Genomic DNA, 15,918 nt, shown 5'->3' on the forward strand with positions numbered 1-15,918 from the left:
ATTCCTCTTTTTCTCTCACGCAGCACGCTAGAAAAACCCTCACAACTGCATCAATGGGAGCAGAGGCTACTGTTTATTTGGTTTGTGGAGCACTGGGTGTGATCCTGAGTGGTTGATGTGTGTGTGTGCGTGTGTATGTCTGTGTGTGTGTGTGTGTGTGTGTGTGTGTGTGTGTGTGTGTGTGTGTGTGTGTGTGTGTGTGTGTGTGTGTGTGTGTGTGTGTGTGTGTGTGTGCGCAATGTGAGTTAGCTGTATATTTCAGCTCAAAACAATGCCCTGAAAGATGCTAAAACACTCGTTAGAGCTGAGGAAAATTTGCACAGTGGTGTAATAATCCTTTTTGGGTTCAGCACTATGAACGACCCCTCTCGCATACAAGAAGTAATTTGAATCATTTCTGAAATTAATTTTTGCTCATAGCCAATTTAAAACCTAAACTGGCATGTTTATCTTTCATGGTATTTTCCTGAATTTATTGCATTTCATTTGCATTTGAAATACACTTTCTATTTGTCGTTAAACAGCATGCAACTTTAATAAAAAAGTTGCCCTTTTATTTATTATATATCATATAAAAGGTGTGAACCGTCACTTAGATTCACAAAACAAAAATAATTTCAATTAGTCATTATTACTGTAGATATCTATGTTAACACTATACATCTATAAATCCTTTTCATTGATGCTGTATTGGTAAACCCTATAACCTCATCTGGTTGAAGCTGCCCTTCTCTTGTTTCAGCTCTGTGTGCGTTCAAAGGTAATGCATTCATTGGTGTCTGAGAGAAATGGCTGCTAGGTAAACAATGCCCAACTCAATTAGTTGAGAGAGGCTCATGTCAGACCCATTTAAAAGCAGGATATGACCAAGGGTGTGTGTGTGTGTGTATGAGAGCATTAGGTTAAAGGGTGAAACTATACTCTATCCACTGCACCAGCACAAAGAAGTTAAAAAATCTGATGGTAGACTATGAATTTCGGTGTTTGAAGTGAAAACAGAGAGGATGTGCTGGACATTTGTCCACCTGCTGATCTTGACGACACTCAGCTGTCTGTCTTGCGCTGAGGTCAAGACAAAGGTTCCCGTTTCCTGCCCAGACTACCAGAGGGCTTTTGGAGGCTCCTGCTACGAGTTTGTGGTTCTCCAGCACAGTTTTTTCAGCGCACAGGCTTGGTGCGAGCAGAGCGGTGGACACCTTGCATTTATCCCAAATGAAGAAACTCAATATTTCCTTCAGAGACTCTCGGACCCCGAGAAGGAGGTGTGGCTTGGACTGGCACCCTCTGCCTCTCCAAACTCTGCAACCTTTGAAGGTAAGAAAGCCAATAATGGCTAAAATGTGGAATAGTGCTGTGCTTAATTATAAACTGTGAAAATCTGCTCTCATGCAGATGACCTTCTTGTGACAAAACATGAGAAAAGCTCTGTCAGAGTCTATTACTATTGGATTTTTTTGTTGGTTATTTATGGAAAAAGTCTTGTAAATGACGGTTAATTTGGTACAATGCTGTCCAACTTCTATCTGTTTGGACTGTGACTGATAACAAATTAAGTCTCTATTGAGATTTCAATCTCACTTTCCCCTGTTCAATATTTACATAATTTTAACAGAATTTAATTTTGACTTAATTTATTTCCCCTTAGTGGGATGGGAAATGACTTGTGTTCGCTATGTCCATTTGTTGTCATCCAAAAACGAAGCCAACAATTTAACAAATGCAGCGCTGCCACCTTCTGGAACTACTGTGGCATCTTGTCCTGCTCCTAGTAGTGCCACACTTATTTTAGTCAAAGGATACTTTTTCGTCCATTTTTAGATTATTTTATGTTTATATCTGAGTGTCTCTTGTCCACCTGTCTACCTTTTGCTTGCTTGGAATGCCAGTAGAGGGATCAATAACCTCTCGACACCTCCTTGGTTAGAGCTAACAGGGTTTCATGGACTTTGTCAGGCCGACTAGACCACAAATCATTACATATGAGAATTTTACGAGGTTAAATGTGTTCAATCCACTGAACTGCCATCACAATAGCCTACAGCTCCAATGTATTCACAGTAAGATAGCAGCTAGTGAAAGCAGGACATCATCTCTGTTCTTCTTCAGTTCATGTCAATGTGTCCTTGGGCAAGACACTTAACCCCAAATTGTTCCTGCAGGCTGTTCCTGCAGTGTATGAATGGGTATGAATGATCAGGAAGATCCTGATGGGCAGGTGGCACTTTGCATAGCAGCCCCTGGCATGTGTTAGAGTATTTACTGCAGTAAAACCAGTGAATTCTACAGAATGAACAGAGGTAAGTGATTGTACACAAAGCCACTTCAGGTCAAACTGTGCATATATATACTGTATATGTTCAGCAGTGGTTTGTTCTATCCTCAGGTGCTCTCTCTTGGCTGGATGGTTCACATGTCACCTATTCAAACTGGGTGAGCAGCCCACAGCCAGGAGCAGCTTGTGGACACACACTGAGAGACTTCCAATGGGAAGCCACAAGAGACTGCAACAAAGAACTGCACTTTATCTGCCAGTTTGGTACGTATTCTGACAAAAACTTCGAAAAAGACAACCGCATACTGAATAACTCAATGATGATATGTACCTTTCCCAGACTCTGGGAGATCCATTGCGTGTGCAGGTGGAAACACCTCCTTGCAGTGCAGTTCTGGTCAAGTCTTAATGATAGATGGTGGCTTCTACGGTCGTAAGAACATTCATTACTGCAGATCCACGCTCTCCCCACCAACAACATCCACAGGACACCAGTGTGGCTGGGTGGATGTCGTAGAATCATTAACAGGTAAAACATGGTTTTGAATTATTTCCATATCATGTATTTGTCAATTGTGTTATGTGCTATACAATTAGTGATTCCAGACCTGTTAAAGGATCTGGTGTACACAATAACCACTGTCAGCTTCATGATAGCTCCTTTCATTGTATCTGCTGAACCCAATAGGAAAAAAGTCTGAATAGGAAAACAAACACTAATGCCTCATGAAGAGGTTCTGCATGGATAAAAACTGTGATGAAACTCAATCTACGTTTGAAGGAAGTGATTGCCAGATGTCACAAAGTACATATTGTCGCAACGGACCATTATTTGCCAAGAATGATTGCCCATTGGGACATATTGAAGATAAAAAACCCACACAATAATAGCTTAAAAGCCTTAAAGATATTGACATCAATGATATCCATCCAGTAAATATTGACTCATGCATTTAACTGATGGCAAAAGCAGACGTTCCATTGATTCATTGTTCAAACTTGCTCCTCTGGTTAAGGTTGTTGGAGCACTGGAGCCTTTCCAATCATGCATCGTGTAAGAGGGAGTGCCCATGCTGTACTAATCAAAAGTCTGTTTGAATTTTGAATTTCACTGACTTTCCTGTCCTTGAGGAAGCAGAAATCAGGTCCAGATTTGCCCAACACATTCAGTTACTATAGTTACATGTGAAAAACATTTTTATGACAATAGTCAGCAACCCTGTTCATAGCATTGTCTGCCGGTAACACAACGTACATCAACTCTGCTTAAGCTCTCAGATTCATTCCACACTGCATTCCAGTTGGTTTGCCAATAAGAGGTAGATGAAGATAACAGAAAAGATGCACCCTTGGCCCCGACACACTTGGTTACTCTATCATTAGTATTCATCCTATGGCGACGGCGTGTCGGTTTCCAAAGTGTCCTTCTAAAATAAATGTCCGTCTTTACAGGAAGTTAGGTTTAGGAAACAAAACTGCTTAGTTGCATTTAGGAAAAAAAACGTGGGAGAGATTCATTTTACTTTCTAGCAATTTAGGTCACAACCGGGTGTCAAACCACTCATGTCCCTCATTACTGACTGCTGAGACTTTTTATATACTTTTAGTTTCCCACTGGACATGAACACCGGTCTCCTAGATTTGTTTGTTTGGGATCTATTAGCAGAATTTTGAATATAATATTCACAACTATGATTTCAGTATTTGAATGACCTGAAACTAAGAATCTTGTTTTTTTTGTACAATGAGCGGTTCATATCTACAAAGGGAGCAGATCCTCTTCACAGAATTTGCCATGTGTCACCTCCATGTTTCTATAGTAGCCCAGATAGGACAAACCAAACACCGGCTTTGGAGAGTTTTTTTTACGCTTTTAAGTTACCTAAAGGCCACCCTAGTTCTCCGACAAGTTTGGAAAGGGAAAGCTGAGCTGAGGGGATTTCGGTTGAATGCAATCTGCAACCTCAGCACTAGATAGCACTAAATCCTACAAACTGATCCTTTAAGCACAGGATAGTGCACTCACACAACCACTCCAGACTGTTGAGGAACACATTTGTGAGAGTTATTTGTGAGACTTTACATAATGCTATAATCATTGTGTGTTAACAGTAGCTGATAATGCATTCTGTTTTTTACCCAGCCCACTGCCACGGCCGTCAGGTCTGCCAGATTGCTGAAGTTGTGGACTCCTTTGGTGAACCCTGTCCTCAGCTGGGTAGCTACCTGTCTGTGGACTACCACTGCAAAGATGGTACGTGACGGTAATTCTAAGCAACCATAAATGTTCCAAAGTATGAAATCACAAGTTCTATATATATGGACAAAAAGCTGAAACCAATAAATGAACCAACAAAGAGGTACACTACATAACTCAGGATGGTTCCATGAACCACCTGTGGCCTCATAGAGATCATCCCTATATGTGGCAACCTCTCTCTATAAACACACCAAAATACATCATGGTCTCAATAGCTAGCTTCACATTTAACACATGGTTGAGTTTAAAAGATATCAAGGCTAAATATAAGTTTGAAATCGTGTTTATCTTTTAGACTGGAGTCTGGCTCACCACACTTAGCCATAGGGGACAGCTACCTAGTCCACCCGCAGCTTCTCTCGCAGAGGAAAAGTCAAAGGTGTTAATTAGTTATCAAATGCTGGCTGAATTCCATTTAGCTGCTTCAGTTTCAGGGTCCCGGTATTGTGCATGCTGGCTGACTGTCATACTGTCCTGTCTTGGAAACTTGAAAAGTACAGAGTCATTGTTAAGTCAAAATGTCTGCACTATTTCACATATTTTTAGTTTTTCAGCCCCCAGTACCTGTTGAGTTAATGTTAAACAGTTACCCCAAATCCAAGCTTCAAAAAGTAATTTCAGGAACTTACAGTAGATATGACAGCTTTCACAGACTCTATTTATTATTATACAGTCTCAGCTTGATTCTGAAGTAGTTTCTGCAAACAACTAAACTATGACTTAAAGTTAGTGCTCATGCATACAAAATTTGCAAAAAAAGAGGTTGTCAAAGAGGATGGTAGTAATCAATTACGTATTAAATCAGTTTATTTCATAATATATTATTGTTTGAATCAGGAAAGAAGACACAGAACGGATGAAACAAGGAAGAGAGAACATTGATCTTCTCTGATGTTGCCTTGTTGCTGCTCTATTTAATATTTGTAAAAATCGTTGGTCACAGGGACTTTGCTATACATTTCTGATCATTGCCCCCCCCCCAGGGCTCACACTGTCAGCGAGCACTGCGGCTGCAGTTTTTGGAGACGTCACCATCAGCGTGAAGTGGCTCTTACCTGTGCCACAGGAAAACCCTAGCTGCAAGCTGAGTACCGGAGATGGCCGCGTTATTTACCTGCATAGTCCAGAGGGGTGAGTAGTAACGTTAACTGAGAGACTGAGACTACGTGGGTTTAAAATGAATAAGACTCAGCCTGTGAAAAAAGTAGTATCATGTCTTCTGTGGCTCTGGAGGAGCTTCGTCAAGTTTGAGTTAATAACTCTGATGATGTGCTTAAAAGTGTAGGGGTAGAGGTTGAAAAACATAGGCATTTAATAGTCAAGGAAGGGGACACAAAAGACAGTAACTAGTTCATTATGGGAAAGGCTTGATTTTGGAGCTCAAAATGTGGGACAAAGGATATCTCTCGCTAGGATATAGCACAATTCCACCAATTTAATAGTGAATTGAGCAATACTAATTTGTTGTGAGACCCCTTTAAGCTACTTGGATGCATAAGGGTATTGACAAAATAAGACAAAAAGTCCATAAAAAACCTGAAAAGAAAAAGAAACTTCCTCAAAGTTATATGTTATGTTGGAAGTTGGAAGTGTGTTACAGTCTTTACTACTGTATAAGTCGATCATATCCCTACCTCTGATCCTTTACATTATTGGGTTTCAGTTCAGGCATTTACAATCCTATTCAGAGGTCTTATGAACAAGTTCACATGAGTGTTTATGCAGATTAATAACAGTCCAAGTATGCTAAGATAACTGTTAAGTACTAATGCCTAACAGATATGCTCCTAAATCAGTTCAGATTTCTTTTACAAGCAGACAGCATACAGGTTTAGTTTTTTCATGCAGTTATGAATTCTTAAAGAAAACCTTTGCTTTCTCGCATATGTCCACTGCGAACGGAGAATTCAAAAACGGGGAAAGTTCTGATAAACTGAAGAAAATGGGGGCATCAGCGACGGCAAAACTATATCAAAATATATCTGTTAACATCCAAGATGCATGTGTATGGGGTGTACTGAGCATATGTCCGGATAAATTAAACTAGAATGTATGCGACACGTAGAGGGATCTTTTGATATAGTTTTGCTGTTGTTAAACACATCCACCATTTACTTTGATTCATCAAGTCACTCTTTCTCACATAAATATTTGTAAAATATTCATATAAATAGATTAGGTTTTTATGTACCATGTGTTTATAAATATTTGATACATTTCTATTAAATGATATCAGCAAGCGATAAACAGTATATTATCTTTAATCAGCCCATAACCTCAATTTATACTTCTATTAAATTAGACCAAGTCCTTCATTATTTATCTGAAAATATTTCCAGAAATATACTGTGGCAACTGCTAACCGTTACTATGCTTTTCCTCAGGTTGAAGAGCAGCGAGGTGCACAAATATACTCATCCAAGCACATTCGTTATGGCAGTTGAATGCACCAGCAGCGACATACTCATTACAGCTCAGAAAACAATTACCATTCAAGAACCAGTCACAGTGTTTGGTGTCATCATGTGCTATGCTGGGAAACAGTCTTTTCATGCAAACAACTGTAAAATCCTTTACAAAGAACCATTTCAAATTCAAATGGTGGTAAAAGCAGGTAGGTGCCAACTTGACCATGATGTACCATCATTTCTCCTGCTCAATTGGATATAACTACATCAGGTTTTGGTGTTTGTATCTCATTTACTCATATTTTATTATGTAAATATTCAAACAAACAAAAATACATTGTTTTAAACTAAACATGTATTGCTATTTATCAATCTAAATTGTTTTGGTGTGAGTTTGTTTCTAGTTTCAAATGAAATTTTGAATTTTTATCTATCTATCTATCTATCTATCTATCTATCTATCTATCTATCTATCTATCTATCTATCTATCTATCTATATCTATCTATCTATCTATATCTATCTATCTATCTCTATCTATCTATCTATCTATCTATCTATCTATCTATCTATCTATCTATCTATCTATCTATCTATCTATCTATCTATCTATCTATCTATCTATCTATATAGCTATCTATGTCACACCAAAACAATCACAGGCAAGAGGAAAAACTTTTAAATTTGGGATTGAACTTTCAATGTATTTCTTTTTTTTCTCTTTTCTTTCTGCAGGTACAAATGTGACCTACCGAATCCAGAGTGATGAAACATTGTTGCTTGGTTTATCTGTATATAGAGGAAATGTTTCCCAGAACATCACAGTGACTCCAGAAATGATGAAGCAGCTGGGGCCTGGCTGCCACAAGCTGACCCTTTATGCATCTAACATGGTCACACACCCTGAAGTGTCCACAGACCTGCAGGTAAATTAACATCAATCAAGTGAAAATGTTCTTTTTTTTATCAATAAAGCAATAAGTAACATGATGCTACAGCCTTTCATGTTTTTTTCTGATTGTGATATTGGCATATGAAATACTAGATTTGAAGTTGACATTTTGATTATTTGATTAAGGAGTTGATTGATGAGTTAAGGCTGACTAAATTTGAATTGATATGAAACCTTTAATTATAGCATTGCCTAATTAGTGGCATATCTGTCAACAACAGAACACAGTGGAAGCATCACTCCTTTGAGTTTCATCCAAATCATTATCCTGTGATATCACCTCTGAGTTAGACCCATTACATTTTGTTTGACTGTGGCAGCACTTTTCTAATGGCAAAGTCTCTATAAAAGGCATCTTAAGTTTTACAGCAAAGTAGCAGTTCTGGAAAACCCATTTGTAACGCACAAAACCGCCTTGAAGAACAACATTTCTTCACATAAATATTAAATAAACTACAATGTGAAGTGTTCTAGTTTCACACCAAAACTCATTATGTATATCCTTGAGGGCTTGCACTTGTTGAATGCATTTAATAATGGCTTGCTGACTTTTGTAACTGAAGATCTTGATGGCCTAATATAACCTGGAAACATAACAGTAAAGACTGAACAGCATGTAAGCAGAGCATCAGTTTCAGTCCTCGATGCTTTTTGATGCATTCAGGCGCAGTGTTAAGTTGTAGATCACCAGCGTTTTGGCAGCAGTCGGTGCCAAACTCACAAATATCGTGAGTGGGAAGTTGATGATTTTCTCCCTTTTACAATGCTTCATGTGCTGCAGATATGCGTGTTGGAGAAAGTAGCCGGGCTTCAGGCCTCCGTGTTGACAGAGGGGGATGATTATCTCAACTTTCCAGATATTATAGTTGGTGTTTCCCTTGAACGGGGAGCGCCTGTGCTGCTTCTCTTCTCTCTGACTGGAGCCAACAGCTCATACAATGAGACCAGAGAAATGAATACAAGCAAGGACATTTTTCATATTGCACATCCGATTCAAGGTATGGAAGACATACCCAAAACTGGGGGCCATGTTTGATTTGCATGACAAAATCTGAAAAAAACGTATTGTGGATATTTGATATTAGCTGATTATTTGAATGTATGCTTTTCTACAGGACCTGCACATCTGAAACTCAGAGCACGGAACCTCTTCTCGTCTGTGGAAATAGATGTGGATATGTTTGCTTACTGTGGCAACGATTCGGTCGCTAATCTTTATTGCTACTTGAGAGCGGTTCTTTTTTCTTTTTAAATTCAAAGTATTTTATATTTAAAGGGAAAATAATTAGTTTTATTTATAATAATTAGTCCTCCAAATCTCAAATTGTGCTCATTATCAGGGCCGCTGACAGGTTTGGCTGGGCCCGGGACAAAATTCTCTCAATGGGCCCCCCCAAAAAAAAAAAACCACACACACCTCTATCTCACTGGTAGCCTGTTCTTCCTCTCTCTCATCCTGTTTGGTAGCCTGTTCTTCCTCTCTCTCATCCTGTTTGGTAGCCTGTTCTTCCTCTCTCTCATCCTGTTTGGTAGCCTGTTCTTCTTCTCTCTCATCCTGTTTGGTAGCCTGTTCTTCTTCTCTCTCATCCTGTTTGGTAGCCTGTTCTTCTTCTCTCTCATCCTCTCTAGCCTCTCCTATAAAGGTGAACATATTTCGATAAAAAGGGCTATATCTAAATTAACAGGGGTCAAAATGAACCATTTAAAAAAGAACAAATTGAAAACCCCTTAATTTGAGGATTTAACACAGAAAAGAATAGACTGATCAACTTGGCTAACTCTATCCCAAAGACTACAAAAGTTTAAAAATCTAAGGTTTTTTTTTTTGTTCCCAAAATTGTCAAACGCCGAAACACAACCACAGAATTCCCTTGTGCAGCTCCCAAACACATGACGTCGGGATGACAAGCCCATTTATTACGGATAAACCAAAAGGATTATTTACAACTTTAATTGGATAGGCTATGGATATGGACTGAGTGAAGTTATGGCTTTCAGAATCATACCACAATAAAACTCACGCTATTGTATTCACTTAGAGCTCATTAACTGCACATTTCATCGACCATTTTTCACTTGACCAAGGGGAATCATGTCAAGGGTACTTTTATTTATCGCCAGACCCGCGTTTATGTCCGCTGAACTTCCAGAGAATGTTTGGGGAACAAGGCGGAGCCCATTCATCTGGCGAGTTTCAAGTTAACGGCAATCAGAAACTAAGTTACAGGCTACCCCAAAACGTCACGTTTATAACCCATTCGTTACATCCAACTCTATCTAAATGGCAATTTCACATGTTGCCATGCCACTGGCTTATTTTAAACCATGAGCCGCGTTACACTGGCTGTAATTCAGCTGACTGGGAATGATTCTCAAATCAATTCAGCCTGATTGGAGTGCGCAGCGCGTGCCTGCCTGAAACATTTGATTTGGACATGGGCCTATTTGCGGGGTAATGTGCATATTCTAAGATTCAATTAGATATAGGCGTATGAAACACAGTGTAATAAAGCCGTTGTGGTTATCAAATTATTCAATGCCCCCTGTCTGTCTGATATTGATCTCCGTGTGACTTGCTCATGTGGTGCTGCGCTAATATGTTTGACACGCCGCCTGTGCCTGTGTTACTTGACGACGGGGCTGGAAAAAGTTGTCCGTGTCTTACCTGGCTGTGCTGCACAGCTGCCTTTACTGGTACCTGCAGCATCACCTGAGTCTTTTCTGAAATATTTATAAAGAGATCCCCTCAGGCTTTCGGCTTCTTCCTCTCTTTTCGCCTTTCTTTTTTTTTCAGGGCTCCTGACTTGTGCATGTTGAATCAACTCGCGCACTGACCACTAATGGAATGATGTCGTCTTTTTTCTTCTCCAAAGACCAAACCATTTTGGCATAGGGGTGATAGGGGGTTATTGGCCGTTTTTTCAAGGGCAATGAAGGCAAACAATCTAGGAGTCATTAATTGAATGCAAATAAAGCACTTTTCTTCTCTAAATCAACACATTTTGAAGTATACATACAATAATTAATCCCAACTTCATGGGGGTCCAGTTATGCCCCCCCCCATTCCAGGGCCAGTCCAGGGCCCGGGACAACGTACCCGTTTGTCCCCCCCTGTCGGCGGGCCTGCTCATTATTGTTGATCCCTTTCTTATGCTGCATTATTTATAAATAATTTTGTTAATTTTCTTTTTCAGAGAAAGAAACGCATAAGAGTTATCAGATCTCCAGTGGAAATCATTGCAACACCTTCAGAATCAGTGGCTACCAAAAATCAAATTATCGAGCTTTCAATAAAGGATCCAGACTCACTATCTGACGAGGACGTACGATACCAGTGGTCATGCAGTAAGCATTGTGCTCTTTATACTCTTTTCTTAACTCATTTGTCACTGTATTTATTTATTATAAGTTTCAGAGAGCTACATTTTTTGATGTGTTGTTTATGTGTTGATTATCTGAGTCGCAGATTAAGCCACAATATTACATGTAAATAAATTTGCTAAACCCCATTACCCTTTTTAGTGCTGCTACGTACGCCGTTAAACTACGGGTCCTTGATTGCAGAAGAACATAAACAAAAGCAGCTTCCCATTTTCAGACAGCCAACTGTAGCTAGCTAAGCTAACTTTACTAAAGAGTTGGTGAAAACAAAGGTCTTTTAAAAAACAAACAAGCATGATTTTGTGCTAAAACTGAGGCTAAAGCTTCATATCACAGGAGAAACGTCACTACCCTCACCACATTGATGTAGATTTCATGGAAATAAACTGCTTTGTTTATGCATTTTAGTATTATATGAGTATTTTGTATTGTATTATTTATTTAGTACTTTGTATCATGTTGTTTGATCCTAGTATGATAAGGTTAAATCTAACGTAATATCTTTGGTGTCCATATTTTCAAATCCCCAAACCGGTACCCTTAAGTGTACTGCACGTCCATGCACTCTCTATCAGGATGGGTGACATTTGTTTCAGCGCCAAATGGCCACCTGTGACACATTTTCTGCCAGCTATTGTATATTGCTACCTGATCATCTTAATATCCTTCATATCAAGACCAAAAATGTAGGCTACTTGCTAGTGTGTGCATGACAGCTAAGTGTTAGCGCAGCAATAAGTTCTGTCAGAAAGAGCAGCAAGCGTCATAGCAACATCCTTGTCAATGACACATTGATTGATTGACACACATACTGTACAGACAAATCAGTGTTGAATACAGACATCATTGCATCATTTATGTGTTTTTTTGTTTTTTGTTCAGAATGCCTTTTTACATTTTAGTTAAAGAGATTTTGGTTGTTGACAAAGTATCTTAACACGTTAACATGATAATGCCAAAGAAGGCTACACATTTTCACATGCAGACACTTAAGACTTGTGACCAAAGACTGAAGTGACAAAATTTACATTGAGTTTTACCTGGGACACAAGCACCTATATCCTGGACTAAAGTCCTGTATTGTTTGACCAATACACCTCCACCCCCACCCACCTTGTGTGGACTTTCTCACTCTTTATACTATGTCAGTTACTCAGAGCATCTGTAAATGATGGGTGTGGGTGTTGACCAAGTGTCTGAATTCGACGAGTTGGGATTGAGACCGGGTTGAATAAGAAAGGAAGTGTTATTGTCTCAGGCGGAGCAATACGGTTCATATTTTCATGTATGGCCAAAATCTGATGAAAGTCATTGATTACATAAATGTATACAGTATTTATACACACACACACAAAATTATCAGAATTTGTCTTAAATGTTTTATATGAGCATGTTCATTTTTATTGCAGTATAGTAATGACTTTCCTTGTTGTTTCACAGAGGAGCCATGTAAATGCCAAGGAAATTTCAATGGACTGACTCACACCATTAAAACAAGCTGCCTACCAGATCCACTTCAATTTAATAAATATTATTTTGATGTGATTAAAAACAAGGACAACAAAAAAGTGGGGAAAACTAAAAGTATATGCATCACTGTTACCCCTGAGATGAATTTTCCAACTGGGCTGAGGTACCTGAATCTAAACTGCCGTGATCCCTTATAGCACTAAACCTGTCATTCTCTAAACCCTTTCATAAATTATAAGATCAAGCAGAGAGCTGAAAGTTAAATTGTTTATTAAGCAAGGACTTTAAGCTTTTTCGTGTGTATGGTTTCACCAGACAGCTTTTGTTTTAAGATGTATACATCAAAGTTATGTGTTAACCAATCTATCTATGTATTTGGTGTATCACAGTCTCACTTGTACTAAAGGCTGTAACCCAGTAAAGGAGAACACAGATGCAACATTTAAATTGGATTGTGAGGAACAAACACTATGTCAACAAATTGTGTGGAACATTATGGACCCAAGGGATGACAAGGACTGGCCTGTAAGTCTGATTAATTAGTTATAAACGTTTGGGAGCGAAAGATCAGATAATGTTATAAAAAAAAAGAAAGAAGTTTACTTTATGGATTTGCCTGTTCATTTATTTACAGGATGAAACAAAAGACTGCTACAGAAAGGCAGACACAAGGCCACTTCTACGGAAACGGCATGGTGGGACTGATTACAATGTGGATTATGAAACTCTTGCAGAAGCCCAATCTAAGCGCCGTGATGTCACTGTGGTGATAACGTCTGGTAGGTATCCATTGGTCAGATATTTAATGTTAAAGTTGCTCTGTGAATTATCTTGCATTGGTCTGTGAACCATTTTTGCGTTTATGTTCCAGAGGTAAATTATGATTTTTTCCATGTATGTCCAAGGTGAACTGAGGGGTTAAGAAGTTTTATTCATGCAATACAATTAATTCCACATCATGGTAGAACCACCAGTTATATTTCAATTGTAAAGGATTTAAATGTTGTTGGTTGTAAACTGCTTTAGACTATTTAATCAACTCTAGCGAACCTGTTTTGGCAAAAGAGCACCTTTGTTTCTTTGAAATAATATACTACACATTGTCCTTTTCCTTTTGTGCCAAAGCCAGTGCCGTACCTCTTTACACAACATACAAGATAAAGACATCGTCATCTCAAGATGGAGAAGAAAATACAGCAACCACCACTCGTCCTACATCACCTGGCACTAATAGTGGCACTACTACCGCACCTAAAACCCCTTCCACTGCTCGTCCTGCCTCGAAAACACCTGGAACTATTAGTGGTACCACTACCACACCTACCACCCCTACCACTGCTGGTCCTCCCCCTACAACACCTGGCCGGATTAGTGGTACCACTACCACACTTACCACTGCTGGTCCGGCCTCAATATCACCTGCCACTAGTGACATGACTACCACGAATACCACCCCTAACATCAGTGATGCATCTCCACCAGCAACCACCAACAACTTTGACAGCCTTAAGTGTAGCATATCACCGCAAAGTGGAACAATCCTTGATGTTTTCACTATAACATGCAATACTGAAATTCCTTGCTCTAACTGTCAGTATTGTTTTAAGACTGATAAGGGTAAGTAATCCAGATAAGCAAACACATCTGTGATAAGCGGACAAATGTATAACTTTCAGAGTACTCTCCCAGAAATCTAAAGATGTAACTTATTGCTTTGTTTTAAAATTGCCAGGTAAACATCTGCGATGCAGTAAAGGCAATGAAGTGAAGTCTGTCTTCCTTCCTCTTGGAGACAGCAATTCCAACTACAAACTGATTATCACAGCAACTGCAAAAAAGAACAGTTTTGTAGCTAGCACCACTATAACTGTAAAGGTTTGTCAAAACTTTAATAACAGAACAAGATCTATGGAAATGCTCAAATCTTAGTCTACGCTGTAGTAAGAAAATTGCTTTTTCTCCTCAGGTGCTGGAATCCACAGCCTCCTCAGGTTCTTCAGTAAATGATGTTAAGGCTTCTGTGGAGAATGCTGTGGCTCAGCTGAAAAAACAAGGTCTACTGTCAGGAGAAACTTTGGGACCACTCATCAATTCTGTGTCCAATGAACTGAACAGTCAATCTGATGAATCTAACAAAGCTGATAGGCAAAAGGTAAATCAGGCAGACAAAAATTGTTCAGGGATTTATTAATTAAATGAATGTACATAAGCTAACTGGCAGGTGTTGAAAAGTCCAAACAGAAGTAACAGATGCCATGGGTAAGCAGGAATTGGGGCATGAAAAAGGTGCGGACAGGTTGATAAAGATTCAGGTTAGATAAGGGTACAGACATATGTGGCTTGAATCTTTACATGAAATATGAAAAACCTGGTTACTCATAGCTGTGTCTTCATAATTTTAACAGTATCCTTGTTTCAGATCATCTATTTGCAGGTGTGTCTTGATTTATCACCATCTCAGCCACTTGGTTCTGTAGGAACAAATAATGTTCAGAGACCTGGATAAGGTATTAATATGCCATCCTAGTTTCTCTCGTAGTACTCCAGGTAGCATATATTTAGATATATGAGCAGGCTTTTCCAAAAATCTGATCATAACAAGGATACAAATGCACAAAGTGTGCCAATCTGGCAACTACATTTACATGGCTGATGGGGGAAAGTGGAAACAGGTGAGAAGGGGAATGACATTGCCATTTTATTTGTTTCTAAACCACTTTTCAAGCTACACTTGATACACTAGTTCCTGATTGTTTCACCCATATTCTTCAAGATAAAAGGTTTTAGTCATTTGATGTCTGGATCTTAACTTTATAGTTGGCTGTCAACTGGATGTGGACTGTCTTGACTGCTGCTAGCTTGCTAGGTTTGTTTTTAGCCCGGTGGTATGACAAGCCGGTTGCTAGCTTTAAGAACTTTTATGGACTTTTACAGATTGCAAGGGTGATAGTTTGGTGTGGAAGTGTCAATCTTGTCACTTTAACATCAACGTTTCAAAATAGAAGGGCCGAGACGTGTTGCCAGCAAAACCATTGTTGGGTGCTCCTCAGTGGCACAGTGCAAATAATCTCATCTTTTGTCACAAGGCGCAGAGTCGCATCGTTCATTAATAACACACTTGCCCCGGGCAGCAAATCAAATAAAAAAAAGCAGAGGCAAGCTTTCCTATTCATCAT

General features: G+C 39.2%; 1 protein-coding gene across 1 annotated transcript in view; it reads left to right on the top strand.

The window, feature by feature from the left end:
• The first annotated feature begins 1,004 nt into the window (after positions 1–1,004).
• LOC129104865 (polycystic kidney disease protein 1-like 2) overlaps positions 1,005–15,918 on the top strand; it is a 34,846-nt gene continuing 19,932 nt past the window's right edge. The window contains exons 1-5 of the mRNA XM_054615725.1: positions 1,005–1,314; positions 2,384–2,536; positions 2,613–2,801; positions 4,416–4,526; positions 7,675–7,865. Coding sequence (XP_054471700.1) covers positions 1,005–1,314; positions 2,384–2,536; positions 2,613–2,801; positions 4,416–4,526; positions 7,675–7,865 — 954 coding nt within the window. The remainder of the gene's footprint in view (positions 1,315–2,383; positions 2,537–2,612; positions 2,802–4,415; positions 4,527–7,674; positions 7,866–15,918) is intronic.

The sequence above is a fragment of the Anoplopoma fimbria genome, chromosome 16, assembly GCF_027596085.1.
Source record: "Anoplopoma fimbria isolate UVic2021 breed Golden Eagle Sablefish chromosome 16, Afim_UVic_2022, whole genome shotgun sequence".
In the NCBI taxonomy this organism is placed as follows: Eukaryota; Metazoa; Chordata; class Actinopteri; order Perciformes; family Anoplopomatidae; genus Anoplopoma; species Anoplopoma fimbria.